At 45.2% G+C, this 26,589-nt stretch overlaps 1 protein-coding gene across 2 annotated transcripts in view; it reads right to left on the bottom strand.

Moving 5' to 3' along the window:
• The window catches only part of VAV3 (vav guanine nucleotide exchange factor 3), a 1,147,877-nt gene that overhangs the window by 558,098 nt on the left and 563,190 nt on the right, over positions 1-26,589 (bottom strand). For both annotated transcript variants that reach the window (XM_085602242.1, XM_085602243.1), the window contains exon 15: positions 23,353-23,462. In XM_085602242.1, the coding sequence (XP_085458368.1) occupies positions 23,353-23,462 (110 nt within the window). The remainder of the gene's footprint in view (positions 1-23,352; positions 23,463-26,589) is intronic.

Raw genomic sequence — 26,589 nt, 5'->3', positions numbered from 1 at the left:
CATGTAGTAAAACTGTCTGAGGTCCCGGTGCGTGCATCTACTAAAATCCTAATTATAAAAGGGATTTCCTGAAGGCAGTATCTTTGAGCAACCATAGCAGGAAGCCGCCATTACGGTATGACTCTAAAGGAGCCCGGAGTCCATCCCAAAATTGTAACCCTTTTAATAAAAGAGCTATCTTAAAATTTTGCCTGGATCGATATTTTGCCCATTGGCTACACTGTATAGCACGAGTCAATCTTAAGGGACAGGATCAAGGGAAACGAAGATATATCACAGGGCAACCAGGATCTACCTAAGGAGGCTATTCCCCTAGTCTTATGAAAAGTACCTGTCTAGCACACTGAGAGTGGCTTTCCTCACCTACAATAGGTTTTTAATAATTTTTATGCAAGTTTTAAATCTAAGTCAATACTTTGGTCTTGAGAAAGATGGAGGTATAAGATATCCATCGAAACGCGTCGACGCCTAGTAAACCACACAATCCGTCAACACAGGCGGTGGCTAACGAGTATAAATCACAAAGTACCAGGTTCCATGCCCATGGCATTGTTTTACCACGGATGTGTATATGTAAATGACATATTGTGCTTGTCTATGTTAATTACTCTCTTTTTTATTGTCTTGGTTTTTAATGCTTTATGTAATTGCACTGTGTAAAGGATTGTTGTCAATGAATTATGTGAGGGATCATGTCAACTAGATTTTTTTTCCTAAATTAACTGTGTCCTTTTTAAATTAATAAATCAATGTGTATATTTCCATTAGATCATCTGTTTTGTTTATCTGTTGGTTATATATCGTTCAATCTTCTTCAGTATGGACCAGTGAGACTAAAGGTGAGAAATCAGGCTTGAATGTTACATATAGATTGGATGATGTTTGGATAAGATAGGTTTGTCCAAAGGATACTGTTTTTTGATCGCTCATGCCACATGTTTATCACGCCCATTGACCTTATAAACATCACTAATCATCTATCCACCCTTGGTGATATTCCGGATTGCGTCACCCTGTTCATCTCCCTATTCGTGGTCAAGTTTAGGTCTACCCCAAGGATCGTGAGAGTGTCCGGTATAGTCATCAACCAGTCCCTCATGTGTGTCAATCCATCTGAAAGCAGGCCTGGTGGGAGATACCAGGAGACCACTGTAAGGGGTAGCCCATTCCATGTTTCAGAAGCCACTGCCCTGCAACCTGTCCTGGGAAGCCCACATCTTTACCATATGAAATGAGACCAACATTTGGACTAGTATCCCTACACCCCTGGAACCTCTTGTGAATCCTGCATGCGCTACTAGGTCAAAGGGCCCTCTATTGAAGAAGCTGCAACTGTTGCCAAATAGATGGGTTTCCTGCAACAATACTATGTCTGGGGAATGTCTGGATAGGAATTTCACAACCACTCCCCTCTTGATACTGCTACCCAGACCATTGATATTTCATGAAAGGACTCTCAGGCCTGACTCTTTCTGCCCATGGGAATCACACTCTACCTGTCCTTACGCCGTTTTGTTAGGCATGTATACCTTTTGACATAGAACTTTGCTCCCATTGTCGCGGTTGACCTGTCCATCAATCGTCACCCTCTTCAAAAAAGTCCCCTCATATCCTCTCACGGTGAATTTAAAACTACCCACCACCAATGATCGATGTGCCTGTCACCCCCTCACCATATACACAGAACATTCCTGCCATGGCAGAGCAGAACTGAGATGTAGTGGTGGCAGTGAGCCGCGGCCTGCAACATGAAACCCCAAATCACACAATCAACTCAGCTGTCATAGGGGTCACCACAGGAGGCCCCCTCTTCATGGTCTCCTGCAGTGGCCAAAGATTGTCCATCAGTGGCGTCTTTCTCTGCCTCCTTGGCCACCTCCAGTGGTGACCGTCGGTTCCCCAATAACCATCCTTGACCCCCCCCCCCTGTATTTCAGCCACCACCCTCGCCCTGTCCGTCTCTGCTTGGGTCTTGGAGGGGGAGGTCTCTGGCCCATGGCGCCGACCCTTTCTTGGCCTCTTCGTCTTCCAGGTGCCCCTATTCTCCAGCCCTGACCAATCTTGCACATGGCAAACTTTAGTCTCTAGCCAGTCCTAGGCTTCTGCTGCCAACTCAAAGAAATGGTAGTCCTCCTATACCGTTACATGTAGCTTAGTGGGGACCACCAGAGCAAATTTAAGATCCATCGACCTCAACTATTTCTTGGCTTCAAAATAATACTCTCTCTGCCTCAGGGGTGGTCCTTACACTCTGTGCATCCTTTCTACAGTAAATAGTCGGCTGTCCCTCATGTACCACCGTGCTCAACCAGTCTTCTACATTAAGCTCAGTAGATGCCCCCTCTGCCTGTTCTGGGACCCCACCAAGCGAATGTTGTTGCGGCGGGAGCGACCCACCAAGTCGTCTAGTTTCACCACCATGATAGCGTTGTCCGCCTCTAGGTTCTCTAGGCGGTTTTGAGCCGACCCCAGAGTTGGAGTAATCTGTGGGAGTGTGCTCTTGGTCGCTCCCAATCTTTCCGGCAACTTCCAGTGAAAGGCCTGTAGCAACACCATCTCCTGGGCAACCGTATCAATCTTGAGCTCCAAGGTGGACTTTCTTTCCTTGATTGCCACCAAGATGTCTGCCCTGTGAGCCACCAGGCTCCAGTCAGTCCCTGCTAGTAGCAGTCCCACAACAAGACCACATCACCCAGCACCTACGAGACCTCCACTGGCTCCCCATCGAAAAGAGATTGACCTTCAAGCTGCTCACTCACACCCACAAATCCCTCCACAACACTGGACCCCACTACCTCAATGAAAGACTCTCCTTCCACGCACCCAAGAGAAACCTCCGCTCCGCCGACCTTGCCCTGGCCCAAATCCCACGCATCTGGAGAGCCAGAATGGGAGGAAGAGCCTTCTCCTATATTACGGCCATGACCTGGAACAAACTCCCCCTCAGCATCAGACGAACCCCCACACTACAAACAGTAAGAGCCTCAAGACCTGGCTCTTCAGATGAGACGGTGCTGCTCAAACCCCCCTCCCCCAGCACCTTGAGACCCTCATGGGTGAGTAGTGCGCTTCACAAATCCCTGATTGATTGATTGATTGATTGATTAATTGATTGATTGATTGATTGACTGAGTCCCCTGTGTCATACACTGGGCATCCCGGTCCTCTTGGCGGTCCTGTTTTGCCACCTTCACCTGGCCCATGACAGGAACATTCTGCAACCTCTTAAGGTGCCAGTCTCCAGGGAGTGCTCCACTATCCAGGTGATAGTGCACAACATAGTCAGCCAGACAGACACTCTGTGTCAGTGCCCTATGAAGTCGTCACCAGCTCACCTCTTTATGGGTAGGGCAGGGTAGGGCAGACCAGGGCTGCCTGAAGAAAGCTTGCTGCAGCCCCCTCTGGAGCCAGCTGCCCTGCTGTGGGTCGCAGCCAGCATCCCAGCCACATCCACGGGGTTGCAATGAGAGGAAGAGGCACCCCAGCCCCCAGCAAAGCACCACAGCCACCGCCGAGAGGCACAAGCACCCCAGCCCACCGCCCTCTCTGCCACTCTCTGTCAAGAATATTGCCCTCTTATCATCGGCTGTGGATCACTCTGGGGGGGACCCCATCTTGCCATCACTGCATGGCTTCTGCCCCACAGCTCACCGCGGTGCCCTGGCGCGAACAGGTGTCTTTGGGTCTGAGGTTCCTTCCCCCCAAAAGGGGGCTAGTTGCCTCAAACCTGCCGCTGTCGCTACTGCTCTATATTTATGCCTCCAGGACCCAGCCTATCCAGGTGTTGCAGTCTGGTACCCCACGGACATGGCAAGGCTCCAGCAATCCCTCGCTCCCCTGCTGGAAGTACTTCTGTACAGCCCAGGTCTGGGTAGTGACACTCAACAGGCCCCAGGGAATAACACCTGAGGTCAGGGGCCAGTGCTGCCGGGACTGGCAACAATGTAAATTGGCCCAGCGTGCCTGTTATGGGGCAGTTACTATTGGTCTCCCAAGAGGCCGCCACTTTGTAAGACTCTAGGGGGGGACTGACCTACTCCCAGGACTTTGAACGTCAGCCCCTGCTTCAGCTGTGGAGAATCACCTTATGGCCGCCACCACCATCTGGTTTTCGGCGTTCAGCGTCACCGTCGCTTTTTTGGTAAACCAAAAGATAGCCTTCTGGCAAATGCAGCCCCCAACTGTGCAGCTCCTTAAGGTTGGGCACCTTTCAGGGGAAATTGGGGTCCCTCTGCAACAGAATGGAGCTCTACATAGACCTGTGCAGCTGCATGCAGCTCCTGGCCACATCCCATCACTCAGTTAAATATTAATTTGGAGATTTACCATGTGGGTTGTGGTAAATAATTTAATTACCGGAACTTAATTTGATGCGGAAAATCTATAACAATAGCTCAGTAAAATAAGAGGCAGAATCCGTGGTATTAGAGGTTCGGAACGGGCTTTATTCCAAAATCAATTTAAATTGAGGAGCTCCATATTCCATCACCACGAAGGTTCAGGAAGTGAAGACGTACTTTATTGACAAGTAATCATTTTTATACAATAGGCATTACAGTGAAGCAAATGCAGGAGGCGTAACAATTGAAAGTAAAGATAAAACATACATGCGTAGCAAAAGTGGGTGTAACTGGGCGTAACTAAAGAACGTCATCAGGTATGATGTCATAATAGGGTGGTTCCATGAAAGAATTTCGCAATGTCAGCAGAAATACTTGGCAGAAATGCGCGCGCAGCAGCATGACGTGTGATTGACGTGCAACTAGGGGGTGAAGGGGACTTGACATTTAGCTCTACATACGGCGACAGAAGACTGGAGGGTCAAGTCAACCTAATCCCAAATCATATCTAACATCCTATGTTTAGAGAACTAGGTTATCCAAAAGAGAGGTCTCTTGGAGTAGAATCTTATTCTATACTGACTATACTGACTATTAGTGCGTGTACAAGCGTCTAAGTGTCTACACTAGATGCGGGGGCAGAAATCTTCCATAGTAACAGGGCTATGCATTACTTGCATAAAGACAGAGAAGCCGGGCCTTTTGCTCGGTAGCTGGAAGAATGTTTACTTAAACTACTAGACAGGAATGCATTGGGTAGGGAGCGGAGCAGATAATTTCGAAGGTGAAATACAGTTTTTGGCAGGCAACAGGCTGATGTCAGGCACCATTAGCTGCGCAGAGAATGAGACAAAGTTCATGGTCACAGATGCGAGCTCAGACTGAAGCTTTCAGAGGCAGAAGGCAGGAAAAGGCTTGATGGCAGAATCAGGGCCTACTCGCCTGGACTGTAAAATGGCATAAGTGAACCATATAAAGCCGGTGGCCTTTCGTACTTAGGAATGGAATATCCGGCCCATTCATGGCGGATCTGAAAGAGGACATGTTGACGGTGGACGCACATGTGTTTGCGTCTTCATAACTGGAACTGGAGGGAACATACATGTACTTGTGATTTATACATGAAACCGTTGGGGTCCAAGATAGGGGACATAACTGATCAGAAAAATCCATATTTCCACATTCCCTCCTTGTCCCCTACTTGCCCGTTAAGAGATATCAATCTTCATCAATCCATCGATCTGTTCATATAGCATCATTTGTTCTTCTTTTTTCTTCCGGGATGAATGGAATCTTGGTGGTGGAATACACGATGTGGCACACAGACCACAGATCGCTGGTCCACATTGTAGACATAAGCAGCAACTGAATAATATGAGAAAGCCAATACCTAGGAAGGATAGGACCTTCCATCCAAAGGTAGACAATACACTCCAAAACCAACCGGACCAAGTCCAGGTGCCTGGATTCTGGTGTATCTGGCTTACAATCTTATGAAGACGAGTTATGGCTTTATATACAGATGGCGAATTTTCTGGTATGAAAATGCAACAACTTGATCCGATGACCCTACAAGCTCCGCCCCTATCGGCCAGGATGACGTCAAGGACAAGACGATTTTGAAGCACAACAATCCGCATAGCAGACTGCTCTTCTGTTAAATTGCCTAAGGCGGAAATAGTTTCGTTCACTACTGCTTCAAGGGTTCTAGTTAATCTACGTATCAGTTTACTATTGGTAACTGTACCTATATAGGGAAAGAGACCTTTATTGAAATCTGTGTATTTTTCCCATGCTGTCTCAGTGTAATCGACTATTGGGAGATCTCTCCTTTCTCTATTGTGTACTAAATGAGTGTTTCTGTGGTAATCAGGAGGAGCTAGGAAAACAGGTGGCAAAAGGAATCCGATGTAGCAGGTACCATCCCAATCTAATGGCAAACGTGTATATGCCGTCTGACCACATATGAAGTAGGAATGGCGGGAAGCTCTAAATGTAGACTTGCCTTGATCACTAAATTCTATCACAATGGTGCATCTACTATGGCCCATATGTATGGAACCATTCTTTCTTACACATAATTCACCTTTAACTGGAAATACTGACATGGCGGGCAAAATTGGAGTAGCTTCAGATTCAACGTTCAGGATCATGAGGTTAAGTGTAAAATTACCTAATCCATATACTTCATTTTCTAGATCAGTTCCTGTTCTTTTGGGAAGTCCCTCCTTGTTAGGGTGACAGACTTTGAGTAAAACTAAGTTCAGATTTCCCCATACCCAGTTATTCTGGTAAACTGCAGAATTCGAATCTAGGGAATTAATTAAACTAAACCATGCTCCACAGGAGCCATTGTGTGTGAACGGGTATGGAAAGAGAGGCAGAATTCCTTTATAGTTCTGAAAGGGAGGGAGTCGGCCACATATCCAACAATTTGTAGCATTGCTAACCTGATGGGAATGATGTAACATACTAATAAACGTGTTATTGCGCAGCGCAAATCTATAAGACAACTCATGCGGAGGTAATTCACTAAAAGAATGTTCAGCAGTAACATTATAAACATGTCTAGAAATAGGATAATATGTGTGCAACAATATACTTGCAGTAATTATTAAAAGACTTAAGAAAAACAAAATTAATAACGTCACTGTGCAATGACTACACAGTGATTTACAGTACGCATGTCGTTTCAACTTTATCCTTCTATTTCTTTCTCTATACAGGTCTAAGGGATACATGTCAGAGACAAATTCGACCGATTCACCTTGGAGAGGACTTAAACAATCAAATTGCCTGACTTGTTGGACCGAAGTTTTAGTTTATATAGTTCATGGTTATTCAGTTCAACCAAAGGAAGTTTTGAGTCAATCGGGGAAGACACGCAAGGTGTGTCGTTTACGTCCGACGGTAGTCCATGAAATTTCTTGATATGGCTTGAATGTATCCAGCCTTTTCGTCCTTCGATCTTTACGGCTGTCCTCGTCGTTAGTAATACGAGTTGAGGCGATTTCCACCTAGGATCCAGCTGAGACTTCCGATCAAAGTTCCTCACTAAAACCAAATCCCCTGGAATTACGTCATGGGGTTTCACCTCGGTGTTGTCGGGAAAGGCTGCAGCTACCTGTGAACGACAAGATTGTAGTGCAGACATCAAGGAAGCCAGGTAATCTGTCAGCATATTACAGTCAATATCAGTTATTTTGCGTGGTATAGGCGTCCCCCACATATTTGGTGGTCTGCCAAAGATCACCTCATACGGGGATAGCCCTGTTCGAGAGTGTGCTAACATTCTCATGTAAAAGAGTGCAACGGGTAAGGCTACTACCCAGTCGACACCTTTCTCTCTACAAATTTTGGACAATCTAATTTTCAGGGTCTGGTTATGTCGTTCCACGAGACCTGCTGCCTCGGGGTGTCGGACACAGTGAAATTTCCACTGATAGCCTAACAAAAGTGAAACGTGTTTCATTAGTTCGGATGAGAACGGCTGGCCGTTATCTGAATAGACAGCACGTGGTAAACCGTACCGTGGGAAGAATTCTCGAACCAACTGTTTGGCAGTAGTCGGAGCAGTGTAATCTGAAACCGGGTATGCCTCTGTCCAACGGGAAAGAGCACAGACAACTACGAGAACATATTTGAATCCTCGACATCGTTCCATCTGGATATAATCCATCTGGAGGACTTCAAAAGGGTGATCAGGAGGCTGAAATCCACCCTGTTCTACGGGAATGCTTTTACCTGGGTTAAACTGACAACAGATCATACAGGTACGAACTTTTTGTTTAGCTGCTGCTCGTAAATGTTTGTTGAACCAAATGTGTTGAATGCTGTCTAGCATAGCTTTTTCTCCTAGATGCGCTGGACTATGTACAGTGTTAATAACGACTTGGACCATTGAATCAGGAAGGAACCACACAGATTTTTCCTTCGTCATCCATCCTTGATCCGTTTGGATCCCTCCTAATTCAGTCCATTTCTCTATTTCGTCTGGTGTAGCATGTGTCTGTATGTCAATTACGTCAAGAGCGGGATCCTTAACCATCATGCAATGTGTTGGTGTCGGGACTATTGTCTTTGTCATGTCGGATGTTTGAGTTTGAGCAGTCTGTTTAGCTGTTCTGTCAGCTAGATCATTGCCTTGAGAAATGATATCAGTAACTTTCGTATGAGCTTTACATTTCATAATTGATATTGCAGTGGGTAGATGTATTGCATCTAATAAGGCATGAATGAGGGGTCCGTGCTGAATGTGGGCACCGTGAGAAGTTAAATAACCTCTCTCTCGCCACAGCACGCCGAAGTCATGTACAACTCCGAATGCATAACGTGAATCAGTGTATATGTTGACTCTTTTATTTGTGGCTTGAATACAGGCTTGTGTCAGAGCGATGAGCTCTGCTGCTTGAGCTGACAAGGTATTTATGCAATTTGTTTCAATGATTTCAGTGTCTGTTGTGACTGCGTAAGCGGCCACTAGCTCTCCTGTACCTGTTCTCATACATGAACCATCTACATACAACGTCAGGTCTGGGTCTGACAATGGGACGTCTGTCAAATCTTGTCTGGGTTTCGTCGTGATAGTGATAACTTCAATACAATCATGTGCTAATGGGTCTGTTCCATTTACAGGTAACAGTGTGGCAGGATTCAATGTACTACAACGTCTGATTTCTATATGTGGCTGAAACAATGTTAATTCGTAACCAGTAAGTCGTGCTATAGTCAAGTGTTGTGTTTGTGTGCGGTTCAAGAGAACCTCTACTGCATGTGGTACTTGTACTGTCAATGGATGTCCTAATACTATGGCATCGCTTTGTCTGATTGCTAAAGCTGTTGCTGCCACTGATTTCAGGCACGCAGGCAAAGCCTGAGCTACGGGATCTAATGTACTAGAAAAATAAGCACATGGTTTGTGTGATCCTGCTTGTTCCTGTGTGAGTACTGACAAGGCAGTACCTTCGCGTTCTGTAACGAAGAGTGTAAACTGTTTATTGTAACATGGTGTTGCTAAAACAGGTGCTTGGCATAAGGCTTTCTTTAGGCTTTCAAAAGCTTGTGTATGTTCCTGAGTCCAAGGGAGAACAGTCGATGTGGCTGCCTCCTGTGTTGTCAATTGAATGAGTGGTTTTGCTAGAAATGCATACTGAGGGATCCACTGCCTACAATATGAAGTGAGGCCTATGAAAGCCCGCACCTCCTTTTGTGTCTTGGGTATTGGCATATTAGCAATTAACTGGATGCGATCTGATGTAAGCTGCCTTCCCTCCTTGGACAGCGAGTGACCAAGGTAAACAACTCGCTGGACACAGAATTGCAGCTTAGAAGGGGACACCTTGTGCCCCTTTTCGGCCAAAAATTGTAAAACCGTCAGTGAGGCTTTTTCACATTCAGGTTCGCTTCTAGCGGTGATCAGCAGATCATCGACATATTGAAGCAGGGCAGTGTTGACTGGCATGTGGATACTGTCGAGTTCTCGTTTCAGTGCTTGGCTATAGATGCTGGGGCTTTCGGTAAATCCTTGAGGTGCGCGTGTGAATTTGAAGCTACGTCCATTTAAACTAAATCCGAACAAATATTGGCTTTCCGGATCTATTGGGACGCTGAAGAAGGCATTTTTGAGATCAATTACAGTAAAGAATGTTGCTTCGGAATCAATGGCTGTCAGTAATGAAGAAATGTCTGGGACTACGGGGTATTGTGGTACTATGCATTTATTTAATTCGCGCAGATCAATAACCAATCGATATACTGGCGGGGCTGTTGGATCGGTTCGTTTAAGAATCGGAATTATCGGTGAATTACATACATTGGAGTCAGTTTCCACAACCACTCCTTGGGTAATAAGCTCGTCAATGATTTGCAGTAAAGCCACTACAGCATCTGGGGGTAACTTGTATTGTCGCATTCGTGGAAGTACCACTCCTGCCTTTAGTGTGACTCGATATGGTGTAATGTTCATGCAACCAACATCTGTAGGGCCTTGTGCCCATAAATGTGTGGGTAAAGTCTGTAGTCGGTGATCCATGTCTCGGGACACGTAGTGCCCTTTGAAATCACGTAAAAACAATCTTACTCCTTCTGGAGAACAACATATTATAGCTCCGAGAGCTTTCAAAGTTTTTATGCCTAACAAGTTTTCTGGACATGATTTAGTAAGTAATAAATCTGTAGTTCGTGTCAAGGGACCGATCGTAAGTGGAAGAGGCTGTGTTACTTCATTAATGATAGGTTTTCCTGAAAAGCCAAGGGAAATATTCTGTGAGCCTGAGAGGGGTGCCCCTGGAACTTCACTACGTTTTATTGTTGTTCGGCTTGCCCCTGTATCAAGTAAGAATTTTCTATCTTGACCTAATAGTTCACTGTGTACATAAGGTCCTTCTTGATCTACAGGGACCTCAATAAGGGGTAAGCCAACTTCCCTCTCTAGGCTGTTTCATGAGTATCGTTGATAATCAGGATAGTCATACTGTGCGGTCTGATACATCTGTCGGGTCGTTGTTTGTGTGGCAGCAATAGGCTGCGGTGGTGAAGCTGGCATAGACTGTTGCGGAGCTGGCATGGACTGTGCATGCTGCGGTGTTCCTTGTTGATTCTGATCCTGTCTGAGTGGTCTTGGTCTTTCTTTTGTGTTACCTATGGCGATATTATGTTTTAAGACTGGACAATCGTGTACATAATGACCTGGCTGTTTACAATAGTTGCACGTCCCTTTAACAGGACCTGTTGAAACACTGGACTGTGTTATACCCTTCTTATGACCGTCAGCTGGAACTGTCTGGGAAACTAGCATTTTCATTTTCGTGTCTTTCATGCGCCTATGTTCATGTTCTTGTTCTTCTCTAATTCTATTGTGATGGTACTGTAGCATTTGTAACATTTGTGACGGAGTGTTACCTTGCCAGGTACTCTCGAATTTCAATACTCTATTCTTAACTTGGGGCAAGGCATTTTCAACCAATTTTGTCACAAACAGATGTGGATACGACTCGCTACTTGCTTTTATTCCACTATTTATACCAAAACATTTCTCAAATCGGGAATAGAAATCACTAGTGTCTTCATCTGATTTTTGTTTACAGGCTGAGATTGCACCCCAGTCTTCCCTTTTCGTAGTTAATAAACGTGGCAGTACCTGTACTAATAAACCTGGTAGTGCTTTGATCTTGTCCCCGAGCCCTGAACCTGGACCTCGAGCTTTTTCTTCATTTTCTAATGCTGTCCAATCTATCTTCTGGTCTCCCACCTCCCAATCCTTTTCCTTGAGTTTTTCGTAAATGCCCGCAGGCATTAATACCTTCAGTATTGTCATAATGTCGGGGTAGGTATATTCTCCCATGAGTAACATATCTTTAATTTCACGGTGGAAACCCGCTGGGTCTTTGTCATGACTGGGTACCACTTTCTTCATTTCTAATAGTTCTATTTTGGATATGGGTGTGTATACAAACACACGTTTAAACTCATTGTCATCACCTTTTATCGGGTGCACTTCGCGTAAGGGATTCTGTCTATCCATGTAATACGTCGTTCTTTCCTTGATGGGCAGTGAGACATGTTCAGGACATACAAAAAGAATGTACTGCCTTCTAGATTCTAGTATTTCTCTAATTAACTTAGTACCGGAACCTCTCCATTTATTCGTGAGTAATTCAGTCAATATATCAGGTAAGGGGCCAGGATCGGAGTGTTGGCTTTTATATAATATAAGGAGTTGTTGAATCATATAGATACCAGCTAAACGCTGTTCATCTGGAGCGAGGTTCAAAAACGTATGTGCTAGTGTATCATCACCATATTTTCCAGGACTATCAACCCAGTGTACGGCTGACCTGGCTAATTCTTGTTCGTCCATAGAATCGAGTATATGATAACCCCTTCGTTCTCGGAGTAATTTGTCAGCGGCTTGGAATGAATGTTCGGGGGACCTTATATTCATTATAGGAGTTTGGAATTTTCTGTTATTATCTGGACGTATCGGACATATCGGATCAGTAAAGCATCTAGTATTATTGCAAGATCTTCCTCTACCTACATAGGCCATGGTTTCTAACTGTCCTGTGGGCAGTTCTAATTCTTCCTCGTCCTCGGTTTGTTCAGGCTCGTCTACTGCTAATCTTTCTTCGTGTATTCGTTCTATTTCTTTGCGGATCTTTCGGCTCATAGCTACTATACATGATCGTTTATCGTGTCTCCCCTCTGATATATTCTTACCCCATGTGGTAAGAATTTGCATTTCTTCCGGATTTACCCCTGGTTGATCTTGATTTCTGATCACACAGTTTATGAGGAAACGTAACAGTTCCCCCTGTATTTCCACCTTTTGGTACTCCATGGCTCTGTTAATACTCTCAGGGTCTCGCCCTGACTGAACAAAATGATATATATTTTCTAAATGTGCAGTCATTCCTGGTAGCTTCCCTAAGTATATTGCAGCTCGTCGGATACGTAATGATGCCAGCATCATTTCGTCCCCTTTTCCGGGCACAGGGTCATATCTACAATCTATTAGAAGTTCCTTGAGCGTGTTGGGAGTTACTAGTTTGGGTGTACGTTGGTGGGCTAATTCTTGAAAGGAAAGTTTATTTGTTCTGGGTGGCGTAGAAAAAATGCTTGATGTACCTCCGGTAGCACCACCTGGGGTGCTGGATGTGAAAGGATTCATTGAACGGGATATAGCAACCATAGGTGTGGATGCAGATGTAGAAACAGATGTGCTTGCCGGAACTTGTGTCGGGGTTTGCTGTTGCAGAGGTACAGACGGAGGAGGGTCTTGGCGTTGAACCCCCTCGGCAGACGGTCTATGTGGCGCAGTATTAGCATACTCGGGAGCTGCGTCGTCTAAATAAGAGGAAAGAAAAACATCTTCTGCGGATCTGGGATGCCCTTTGGGATGTGCTTTTATCGGAAACAATGGGGGTGGCAAGTCTTTTGGTATTTCCGGAGTAGCCTTAGGTAATCCTTCGGCCATAAGAGGATACATACCATTCACAAGGGCATTTCTTTGTCTGTCTGTTTGTTCTGACTTTACTCGAATACCTTCTTCTATTAATACACTTTCTCGAACTTTATTTGAATTCTCCTTACTTTTCTCTTCCTGTCTGAGCGCTTTTTCTGTACGTCTTTATGATTCTTTACGCCATAATTCAATGGCATCTTTCTGTGACTGTCTAGCTTTCTTTTTCCATAATTCTTCTTCTACTTTCATAATGCAATCTGCATCCCAGGTCCCAGCTGCGGGCCATCTCTGACTTTCTGGTAATTCCTTGGTGTAGTCTACCCATAGATCAAGAAATAATATGGCGTCTAGGCCATGTTTATGATACATGAAGTACCCTGGAGTGTCCCTAGGAGGAATGGGAACAGCTTCTTCGAGTACCCCTTTTCTAGTTTTGATCTGTCTTAATTTCGAAAAGAGCGGCATATTGAGAACTGATCTGATACCTAATTTTGAACACGTTTAATACCATAAAACACAACAATGAACAGTCATTCACACCACAATATACGGAACGTATTTAAAACATTTTAACATTTAACATTTAAATGAAATAGACAATGATGGTCATTTAGGGAACTAGTCACTAAGCATAATACTCGATACTAACTAGGTAAATCTGAATTATATACTAGACATACTTGATATACTGCTAAACAGTACAGATACACTGCTGAAACAGTGCAGACCGGATTTGTGTACCCAAACCCGTCTTGACCGGCACAACCTATGTGCACGTCAGAACGCCTCCCCGATAATGGTACTCACCGGGTAGCTCGGAACGGAAGGCCTCGGAACTGAACTGAACTTGAACCGGACTGGACTCGACTCGAAACTTCGGAAACTTCGGAAACTGGTGGGCCTCTGTATACCTCGGATCTTGCTCTCTCAGCTAGGCTCTGGTCGGGATACTTCGCACTTCTCACCGCCTCGTCTGGGTGTTGATCGCAGCCTCAGTTACCCCCGCTCGGCAGGAGGGAGATACAGGAAATCCTGTGGGTACGCGTTGTTGTCCGTCCAGCTGTGACAGGAGACCGGGCCTGCAACGCACCGCCGGCGCGTGAGATGAGAAAGTGTCCCGATTCGGGCGCCATTTATGTGGTAAATAATTTAATTACCGGAACTTAATTTGATGCGGAAAATCTATAACAATAGCTCAGTAAAATAAGAGGCAGAATCCGTGGTATTAGAGGTTCGGAACGGGCTTTATTCCAAAATCAATTTAAATTGAGGAGCTCCATATTCCATCACCACGAAGGTTCAGGAAGTGAAGACGTACTTTATTGACAAGTAATCATTTTTATACAATAGGCATTACAGTGAAGCAAATGCAGGAGGCGTAACAATTGATAGTAAAGATAAAACATACATGCGTAGCAAAAGTGGGTGTAACTGGGCGTAACTAAAGAACGTCATCAGGTATGATGTCATAATAGGGTGGTTCCATGAAAGAATTTCGCAATGTCAGCAGAAATACTTGGCAGAAATGCGCGCGCAGCAGCATGACGTGTGATTGACGTGCAACTAGGGGGTGAAGGGGACTTGACATTTAGCTCTACATACGGCGACAGAAGTCTGGAGGGTCAAGTCAACCTAATCCCAAATCATATCTAACATCCTATGTTTAGAGAACTATGTTATCCAAAAGAGAGGTCTCTTGGAGTAGAATCTTATTCTATACTGACTATACTGACTATTAGTGCGTGTACAAGCGTCTAAGTGTCTACACTAGATGCGGGGGCAGAAATCTTCCATAGTAACAGGGCTATGCATTACTTGCATAAAGACAGAGAAGCCGGGCCTTTTGCTCGGTAGCTGGAAGAATGTTTACTTAAACTACTAGACAGGAATGCATTGGGTAGGGAGCGGAGTAGATAATTTCGAAGGTGAAATACAGTTTTTGGCAGGCAACAGGCTGATGTCAGGCACCATTAGCTGCGCAGAGAATGAGACAAAGTTCATGGTCACAGATGCGAGCTCAGACTGAAGCTTTCAGAGGCAGAAGGCAGGAAAAGGCTTGATGGCAGAATCAGGGCCTACTCGCCTGGACTGTAAAATGGCATAAGTGAACCATATAAAGCCGGTGGCCTTTCGTACTTAGGAATGGAATATCCGGCCCATTCATGGCGGATCTGAAAGAGGACATGTTGACGGTGGACGCACATGTGTTTGCGTCTTCATAACTGGAACTGGAGGGAACAATCATGTACTTGTGATTTATACATGAAACCGTTGGGGTCCAAGATAGGGGACATAACTGATCAGAAAAATCCATATTTCCACAGGGTTACGAATATGGTGGATGAATTAATAATTGTGCATCACTCTTTAGCTATTTACCTGCATAAATCCAGTCAGATAGTATTTTACATATTATTTTATTTGATATAGTATGGTGTGTTTCACCATACACAGTGTTTCTTATGTTTACTCTCACTTGTACTCTTCTCAATGTCTCATTTTTAATCATATAAGCCACTTTAAATTACTGCCAGTCCATGAACAAGAGACCCTTGAACTGCATGCTCCTGAGAAGAACATATGCAAAAAATACAACTGATGACTGGAATGTCAAACACTCACCCCCAGTACAGAGATCTGGGCCTAAATTCATCCAGTTTTTGCTCATCACACCATCCTAGTTAGGACCTAGCCATATGCAAGTTAGTCTTCATCCTGCTCTCTGTGGGGGCAGTCCAGCCCAAACTGCCAAGTCAGGTCCTCCCTGAACCAGATATAAGCATCCTAGGGCCAGTTTCGGGGTATCATCCCTCATCAGCCAGGATAGCCTGAATCCAGTGTCATGGCGAGCAGGGGACCCACGTTGGGGCAACAAATGCAAAATGAACAATTGATGGATTGAATGCTGAACAATGTCAAACTCTCACCCCCAGTATAGAGATCAGGGCCTAAATCCATCGCTTTTTTGCTCACCATGCCACCACAATTTGGACCTAGCTATATGCAAATCAGTCTTCATCCTGCTCCCTATGGGAGCAGTCCAGCCCGAGCTGCCAAGTCAGGTCCTCCCTGGACCGGAAACAAGCATCATAGGATGTGCCTCAGGGTATCACCCCTCATCAGCCAGGATAGCCTGAATCCAGTGGTATGGCAAGAACGGGACCCACGTTTGGGCATCTTTGCCCACTTGGAGAAACAAATGCAAAAAGATCAATTGATGGACCGAATGCTGAACAATGTAAAACACTCACCCTCAGTACAGAGATCTGGGCCTAAAGCCACATTTTTTTGCTTCCCGGTCCATGGAGGACCTGGCCTGGCAGTTCGGGCTGGACTGTTCTCATGGGGAACAGGGTCACGACTGATTTCCAAATGGCTGGGTCAAAAATGGAATGGCATGGTGAACATAAAAACTCTGGCTTTAGGCACAGATCTCGGTACTGGGGGTCAATGTTTGACATTATTCAGCATTCCGTCCCTCAATTGTTCTTTTTGCACTCCTAACAAGAAGGCCCTCAAAAGTATATAAATGCAGTGAGTGTTTTGGGTGGAGGTCTTTAAGAAATTATTGTTGTTTGTTGTGTGTTGTATAAAATACATGGAATGGGGTATGGTCCTTGTTAGAAATGGGGGTCTCTAGTTGGCAGAGGTAGGTACCTTCGTCCAAATAGGGACCATTGCTTCTAGTCAGGGTAAGGGGGATACACTCCTAAAATAACCCCTGCTCAGCCCCTTGGTAGCTTGGCACAAACAGACAGGCTAAGCTCAGAGGCAGTGTGTAAAGCATTTGTGAACACATACAGTAATACAGTGAAAACTCTACAAATGGACACCACACCAGTTTAGAAAAATAATTAATCTTTATCTAAACCAAAACAAGACCAAACGACAAAAATCCACAATACAGTATTAAAAATAAGGCTTTCAAATGGTAGAAATAGTTCAGTTCAATGCAAGTTGTGAATGTGACACTTTTCTCAAGAGTACTTTAGATGCGTCACGCAAAACAAACAAAATGGCTGCAAGGGAAGGTGATGCGTCAGTTCCTTACACTCAGGGAAGGTGATGCGTCGATTCCTTGCTCGGGGGAGGTGATGCGTCGGTTCCCTACCGGAGAGGAGGTGATGGATCGTTTTCTTACTGCATGGAGAGTTGAAGCGTCTGTTTCTTACAGCAGCCTCCAACAATGCAACAGTCTTGGCGCCTCGATGCGATGCGATGTCTTTGTGCAGCCACACTGCAGGCTTTCGCGGGATCGGTGTGGTGATCGCAGACCTCGGAGATCGTTGCACCCGATGCGTCGTGCGGTGATTTCTCGAGCTGCGGCAGGCGCTGCAACAGTTTCTTCAGCGATGTGTTAGAAAACAGGTGCAGATGCAACACGCTTCTTCTGTGTTGCGTTGATTTTCCAGATCCCAGCAACAAACAGTCTCTAGAGGTCCTAAACAGCAGCAGACTCCTCTATGCAGGATGGAATTCCCAGCAAGGAAATTCAGGGGAGCTGGTGGTGAAGTCTTTGTGTCCCTGAGACTTCAGAACAGGAGGCAAGCTCAGTTTCAAGCCCTTGGAGATCTTTTCTTCAAGCAGGTGACAAAGCAAACAGCAAAGTCCTTTTCTTCCTTTCCTTGGCAGCAAGCAGCCACTGCAGGCCAAACCCCAGACAGCAAACAGCACAGGGGCAGTATTCCTCCTCAGCTTATTCGACTCTTCTCCTTGGCAAAGGTTCCTTTGATTTCCCAGAAGTGATCTAAAAGTCTGGGCCCCTCTTTTTATACCCAAAAATCCTTTGTTCTCTGAAAGCAGAGAGTGTCTGTACCCAGCAAAAACCAGTTCTGTAGGGCACTTTGCAAGTGCACTACAACCTCCATTGTCAGTGTGAGCCCTAGCTACAGACACACCACAGGGGGGCAGAGCCGTCATTGGGGAAGGCAGGCACAGCCCTATTTGGGTGAAGGTGCTACTCCTCCCACCACTCCAAATGCAGACCAGGCCTATTCAGCCCAGCCTTTTACTCATCAGACTTCTGGAACCGCTGCCACTCTCAGCCCCTGCATCTAAAAGCCAGACATGCAATACACAAACCTAGCAGAGGCACACTGGATGGTAATCAAGAAAATACCTACTTTCTAAAAGTGGTATTTTCAAACACAGAATGTAAAAATCACCCTCACTAAAAGATGCACTTTAACATTCTGATTCCAGGCATACTAAACTTTACTTTTTTAGCTTGTTCAGTCAGTTATGATTATAAGATGTTAGAAACAAACTCCCCATTCTGTCCTATGGAAACTGATAGCCTTGCAATTGTGAAAAACGAAATTGGCAGTATTTCACTATCAGGACATGCCACACACATTAGGGCATGTCCTACTTTTCACATACAATGCACCCAGCCCACAGGGCTACCTTGGGCCTATCTTAGGGGTGACTAATATGTAGAAAAGGGAACGTTTAGGGACTGGCAAGTGTGTGCACTTGCCAAGTCGACATGGCAGTCCCAGACTGCACACAGGCTCTGCAGTGGCAGGCCTGAGTCACATTTTACAAGCTGCTTCTGTGGGTGGCACAATCAATGCTGCAAGCCCACCAGCAGCATTTTATTTACAGGCCCTGGGCACACATAGTCTACTGTACTAGGGTCTGACAAGTAAATCAAATAGCCAATTATGGAAACACTAGTCCATAACACAATTTACAAAAGAGAGCATATGCACTTTAGCACTGATCAGCAGTGGTAAAGTGCCCAGAGTCAGAAAACCATCAACAACAGGTCAGAAAAATACATGAGGAAGGCAAAGAGTTCTGGGATGACCCTGCAAAAAGGGCAAAGTCCAACATTCCTGATGAAGGTTATTTCAAATAATAAATAGCCAAAATCTAGTTGATACTGTTTATACCAATAAGTTATTAGGATGGTACTAAGGTAAGACAGCCAAACAACGGATCAGCATTTATCTATTAACCTGCATGCCACAACAGGCTTATGTATTAATGTTAGGAAATGGTGTATAGAGAAACCGCTGCTTCCAATTACTTTGATTGCATTCAAAAATTGCTAGTCAACAACTTTTTATAAGATACTGTCTAATGCCACAATTTTTCTACTTTATGATACATTAATTAACATTCTTGGATAAGCATGTATTTTGGGACAGCTTTACAAAGAGAGGAATATGAATGTTTGGTGACAATGATTTACTGCTTTCTTTAAAATACACCTTTCTTTGTTTGGAATAGTTTTGGTTATTGCAAAATTCAACCCAAAGCACCAGTACTTGAATTTTATTGTGAAATGATTTTCTCATATCCAAAAAGCATCCCTGTTTGTGGGGATGTCATGGAATATTTGCTTATAGAGTAATGTTTTTATATGTCAGAATCGAAATATCACAAGCTTTTTCTCCGCTTTAGAACATGCGAAAGAGTATTTATTGGAAGATGCGTTTGGCCTTTGAGGATAATGAAAAATTGCATTTTCATTCACTGAGCAACAATACCAAGTACGCTAATATAGTTTGGCGGATGCTTCCATTCCAAGGAAATCCAACGAAGTGAATTCAAGACATCACCTAAGAGTCACATCAATTGGAGTAATGGAGAGACAAGCGACTAGTCATATGTTTCTACCTATCACAAACCTGGACGGCCCACCGACTCCTTTTCCTCCACAAGCATGGAGCATTGTTTCCTAACCTGATTGATGACCATAGTGCTGTACAGTATTTACTAAGACAGAATATGGTACCATCTCCATTAAGAAACACTTTGAGAAATGGGATGTCTTAGCTACGTCAACATAAGAAACTGGATTGATATCATTCCACAAAGAAACACATATATGGATTTGCTAAATAAAGAGAGAATAGTCACGGTACAAATCAAGGTAGAGTTTTCAAAAATAACCTCACATGCCCTTAAAAAACAAAAGTTTAGAGCTCAAGCAACGTACATACTAAAATATAACAGAAGCACAACAGTTATCACACTACATGCTGAGCCAGAGCAAATCACAAATAGGACAAGGAACAAAGTGGTTAAAACACAACCTTGAAAAAAATATTAAAGATAAGATCTCTGAGACACAGAGAAAGAAGATAATGCCACAAACAGTTAACAAGTACCATCGAGGGCTAGCAGAAGGACACACAGATGAAATCAAATGCCATGAGTCGCACCCTATGGATCTTAGCAAGAATTGATGAGAGGCACAAATATGACCATATTCATCCTTACACTATAATAGCAATGATTGGGGAAATACGTCAGACACTAGCAAGGAATGTATTCAGAAATGGTTGTTTTTACTTTATCGAGTTCAACAACACTGATCTATAAATAATATTTTACCTTGTATATTACCTAGAACTACATATTCAAGGTAAGTATGTATATACTATCCTTATGTCCCACGTCTACTTACCTTGATGATGTAGTGATTGTAAATCTACTAGATGTGATACTAATGTCATGTGATATATCGCTTATAATATAGCTCTACCCGCATATCACACGCCCCATACTTAGGACACCACACAGCATGATTCATCAGCCCCCCCAATGAAGTCTAGCAAATCAAGAACACAAATGACAGTGTTAGAAACAGTGAAGAGACTCTTGCCAATATGTAGGGAAAACACATTCGATATCACGATATAAAGGAACCCATATTTTAAATATTGAAAGTTAAGAAAATCAACTTACAAAAATGAAAAGCGTTGGAAATGAGAATGTCGGCTCCACCCTCAACAACATTTTGAAGCCTTTGGACTTTGGGTTCATTAATGGTTGGAAAAGCAATAAGCTTAACAAAGGGCCTATTCTGTGCTATCTATATCATCAGATGCCAAAACAATACTTCTCATGCACAAGAGTCAGTTGGACTCACCTATTTACGAAGAAGTTACAAAAACAACTTTGTAAGTGTTTAAGATCTAGCTTTATACGATGACTCCGCCTAGAAAGCAATACAAATGTGAAGTTGAACAACTAGGAACCAGCTGCAATTCTGCTGTGGTCAAATACAGAGGGATGTGTACTCTCAAACGAGTCAGGTGATCACTGTTTGGGGGAAAATTACAAGAAAAATACTCCTGACTGTCTGATCTCTTCCAGTGCACTCCCTGTAACGCCGGATCCAAAAGTAGGGCTTCTCTTTGCATCAAGCATTGTTCTTCAAGCACCACCCTTCACTCGGAATCAGACATCAAGTGTAGTTAAATCCTCCTTAATTCCATAAAAGGACTTGCTACAAAGGTACGGGGTTTGCTTCTTCAGCTCCCAGGGGCAAGCCTCGTTTTCTGATTTGCTTATAGAACAAGCTTTGTCGTCACTCATCACTGCTCGGTGGGCTCACGCCTTTTGCTCTTTTAAAACATCTTCCAGGGATTTGCGTGTGAGAAGGAGTGAGAGAAATACGTAGAGAAAGAAGGGGGCTTTTGATTAAAAGACGAACAATCCCTCACAATGGGATGACGAGCCTGGGGAAGGTTGCTCCACCAGAAAGCGAACATTCAGGGGACGCTTGACAATGACAAGACAGGGATACAGTTTTTGGGAGTGATTACCTTTGATGTCTCTACTCCTGCATATGTAAAGGGGGCGGGGCCTTTCACTAGTTGTTATGCAATTCTCGGTGAATCAATTAAAAGTAATTAAAAAGACCTCAACCATTTTGTTTTTGCATCTGCACGCCTCTAAATCCCAGAAAGGTATTATTCCATCACAAACTCTCCTCTAATCCAATCCAACCAGCTACCACACTCTGAAAAGAGGTATTTTATGTACCTCCCAAATGCCATGGTGTTCGACCCTGCTACTGTTCCACTGGCATGTCAGACCACAGCTCAGCTTCTTCACTTCAGCCGGACCCAGTGCTCGCCCCTCACCCCACGCATGATGCTGTCTCCCATGTACCTCTGCTGCACCTCAATACTCATCCTGGACGGTCAGTCACATCGTCTCATTTCCTGTGAGTAGGAAATTCTTTAGTTGGATTGTGAGGGGCTACTGCCTGACACAGGATCGACATGTTCGAACCAGCGCACAGTGTTTCTTGTATGAACATAATTTAACAATTTCGACTCTAAAATGCACTCTTTACATCGAAGGGGTATAGAGACAGGTTGCTATACTGCAGAAATGATGCCTTTTGGCACATCTTCAACATCCTCACCTCCGTAAGGAGGCTGCCCAACCACCACCTATTTGCCACCCTACATATAGTTCCATATTTTTTAATTGAATCATTCATCATTTCTGTTTTTGAAGTACATGTGCATTGACACTGAAGAGTACGAATTGCCCCCAATATCCGGGTTCATTGTAAATGCTCAAGTGGCACTTTAAGATGCCAAGCCATCTGCCGGATCCCTTCCTGCTAAAGGCGATTCAATCGTGTACTTATGCCAGGTGGAAGCACAACTCAATAGTGGATTTACTGTGAAAGTGAAGCTTTGGCTTTACCTGGGAAGAGTTAGCAAAGGTCCTACAAATACACAAATATATGTGCATGCAGGTATAGATCCCTGCCTGCAAGGTGAAAACAAAGTCCTGAAAACAAACACGGCAGAAAAGCCAAGGGAAACTTCAAGATCTAACAGTTAACATCGAATAAAGCAGGCAACCTAACATAACCCCCATTACGAAGTCTAGTCAAAAAGCCACTTGGAGCACGGCCTGCATACCCATAACATCTCTTCGCAAATGCATTTCATTTTGCAAACACAAAGATAGAAAAACAGTCAACATTATGTTAAATATTCATTGCCACAACAATTAATATTTCCCCAGGTGCCTAAAGATAAAGACTAGAGCAGTTTTTCATTCAACTTGTTGTTGACAGAAAAGTTCAGTAGAGCTTGGCCTATGCAACAGCGCCCTCTTTCTGCAAGTCATACAACTCAGAAGCTACTGCTTGCCGTAAAAGAAAATGGGTGCCGATTTATAGATAATTACATGCACGCGTGAAAAGAGATTTAACTATTTGCAAATACCATTTTCGCTACTTTAAAAACTAGTCAGGAGTAAGGATGAGTTATTTAACATACTTACAAAGCCATGCCAAACTGTTCAAGCCACTTTTTCTTCAAATCTTTTGTTTTGCAATAGAACTCAAATCCATTCTGTCCATGCAAGTGAGTGAGGTAGAAGCCATGAGACCACTGTTAAAAAAAAAAAAAACGTTTTGAAAACGTGATAATCAAAGCGTAACCTTAACAAAAGAATATTCTACTCGCAAAACAAATGTTAATTTCCCCAATATGTCGTTCTCTTTATATAATACAGTCTCGATCCACTGAGGAGTTCAAGATGAAAATGATGTATTATCTAGACCCTGGACAGGTTTTTATTATCTGAGCAATCTAATATCTATTTTTTCGCAAGCCTTGGCCACACCCTCCTAGCCATGGATGTCAATTCATGCAAGGGTAGTGGAAGTAGCATCTCATGACTTTTGACCTTTAATGGCAGCACAGTAAGTGACATCATTTGACCTTTAGTCTAGACGATATGACAAGTAGCTACATCAATGAAGTTAGCAAAACCTCACAATTAATGCAAAACGTATACGACAACAAAACGTTACTACACCGATACAAAGCCTGGTCCGTCAGCACGCATATGTTAACTGGGGTATTGCCATGAATTACCATCAGAGTTGGCATCACCAGAACAGCTAGCATGTGACAAACATGTCATTGTAAGTCCAAGTCCAATGTCAGATAGCCAACTACAATGCCATGTGCCCATGCACAGGTCCAAAGGCCCAGGCACTTCTTCGGGTGTCCAGATACAACTCAAATTGGCAAAACCCAGCACCGGATGCCAATGCAAAGCCCACACATGTCCAACAAACAGGATTATACCCTTATTATGCTTAGGTATACTCCTAGCAGCACAATGCAGTCTCTTAAATTGCATGTTCAGCCTCAAAGGCCCAGTGCAGCCTCTTTTTTTTGCAGGTTTAGCCTCAAATCCTCAGTGGAGTCTTTTCATCAGCACATTAGTCTCAAATGGCCAGTAGAAACTACTGATGCAAACGATTCCTAAATTATGTTTAGGCCCCCAATAATACCCAGGTTATTTATTCATCGGGTATTTCTTTAGAGCTCCCCCTCCCCCCTGTGCTTTAAGGCAACGCCAGAGAAGCAGGAAGAAAGGGAAGAAAGACTATTCCCCCTACCCTCACCGCATGGAAAGGGGGGGCTCTTGGCCCCCCCGCCTGCATGGCTGTGCGGCGACCTCCCCCGGACTACTCGGTGGTGGGGCGCGTCACTGGGGGGGGCGCGCCCTACCACCGATTGGCTGCCTGCGTGACCCGGATGTCGTTAATCGACATCCGGGTCGGAAGGGAGGGGGGCGGGCCACTGGGGGGGGGATAAAGCGGTGGGGAGCGCCCAGGTGACCCCATTGTTCCCTGGACGCTCCCCCACATAGGACGTGCCCCGGCGCTCGGGGCGGATAACTTTTCTTCTCTTTTTTGTTGCTTTTCAGGTTGGCGGATCGCGACTCGTCGGCGCTGGGCTCCCGCCTTTCGAAGAAAGCTGCTTCGTGCCTTCGCTGCGGTGTCCGGTGATGTGAGCAGAGTTGCGAGTTGCCTTCCGAGGATCGTTCCGGCTCGGAGGATTAACGAGGTTTAGCGTCGTGCTGGGTCGAGTGCTGCGGTACACGACAGAGGTACTGCGAGGGAGCGGGTGGGGTGCGGATTTGCCGCCCAGTCTCGACTGGTGCCGCTTTAGGTGCTGGCGTCACTCCTGGGTCCTTTTTCTTCATTTTTCCGGACGCTGCTGGCACAGGGGAGGGAACAGCCATTAGGCAAGGTTTTGGTGGACTAGGGGAGTAAGGCGTCGAGTGTGGGATCCTGTGTTGATTATTAAGATCACAGGTTCAAATAAGTCTGTCTTACAGAGCACAGTTGGAAGTACTGTTGGTGCACCTTAATATTAAAGCGATCGGTGGTTGCTTAGGTAGGGGCAACAGCCAAGGCCAGTGGACTGGGCAGTTAAAGGAAGTTGGTGCTGCTTAATTTTAGGAGGAGTTGCAGGGGGATACAGGGAAAGTACAGGGTATCGGCTTTACTGCTGGAACTGTGTGACACAGAAACACGCGCAAGGGAATAGTAAGGGCGCCTGCATTGGCCTGGTGGCTAGTACACTTTCTCGGGTTGGTAGGATAGGGGCAACAGCCAAGGCCATTTTCTATTTCAGGTGTTATTACTACGTACCTGCAATTTCTTGTGGTAAGCCCCGAGTGGTGGCCAGCAGTTGTGGTCGCAGGTCACTTCAATTCCGGCTGGGAGTACGCAGGATTGGAACGGTAAGAGGAGAGCGGGGGGCTCGCATTACATTGCTTCTGGTAGCCGCCGGGTGGGTCTACGTTAGAATTTACTCACCCCTGACAAACCGGATAAGCCGGGGCGTTGCGGTTACGGTTGCATGGTGCTTACAGCCCCCTGTAGATCCTCCATCTAGTGAAGGTAATAAGCGTACTGACGCCTGTATTAGGGTATTAGTGTAGGGCGGTGCACCCAAGTCATGGCGGGGCCAATGGGTGGTGAAGGGGGGTCCAGGATGGAGGCTATGTTGCAGGCCATGATGCAGGAGATGAATAGCATCAATAAGAGATTGAGTAAAGTGGATGAATTGGAAGCACGCTTGAATGAAAGGTTTACTGACCCCCCAGCTTCTTCAGGCAGGCCCGCGCGGCAGCGGAAGGCACCCTTGTCCAGAGGGGATTTTGTTAGCCCGCCCAAGACGTCCAAGGCTAAGAAGCGAAGGCGCAGTGCCCCAGCCCCAGTGGTACCGGTTTCAATCACACCCGCGGTGTCGGTACCCCTGGTACCTGATTCAGTACCCCTTGTACCTGTCCCGGCACCCGTGACATTGGCTCCTGCCATGCCGCCGGCCCTACCTCCTGTGGGGCCTACTCCCCCGCCCGTGCTACCGATCCCAGTGCCGGGTTTGCCGGTACCGGTCTCTCCATTGCCTACCATGCCAGCGCCACCGGCTATGCCTCCCAGGGGGCCCGTAGTCCCAGCAGATAGCCCGGACTCGGTCCCGCCTGAATTGGTATCTCAGATAGCGGCTTTATTACCTTGGCTAAAAAAGGGGGGGGTGTTACCAGCGTCATCAGATCATGCAGCAGAAGCAGCACAGTTGGTAGAAAAGATTAAATCAGCAGCGGCAGCGGATAGAGCTGCGGTTCCCCCCTCTTCTTCACTTGCAGGTTCCAGCCCCGCCCAACCGAAGGCAGATGGTGGTCAACCGGTCGCGGCGCAGGAAAAGGGTA

Source organism: Triturus cristatus, chromosome 4_2 (genome assembly GCF_964204655.1).
Source record: "Triturus cristatus chromosome 4_2, aTriCri1.1, whole genome shotgun sequence".
NCBI lineage: Eukaryota > Metazoa > Chordata > Amphibia > Caudata > Salamandridae > Triturus > Triturus cristatus.
Note: the sequence above shows the minus strand (reverse complement) of the source record. Positions and strands in the feature narration are given on the sequence as shown.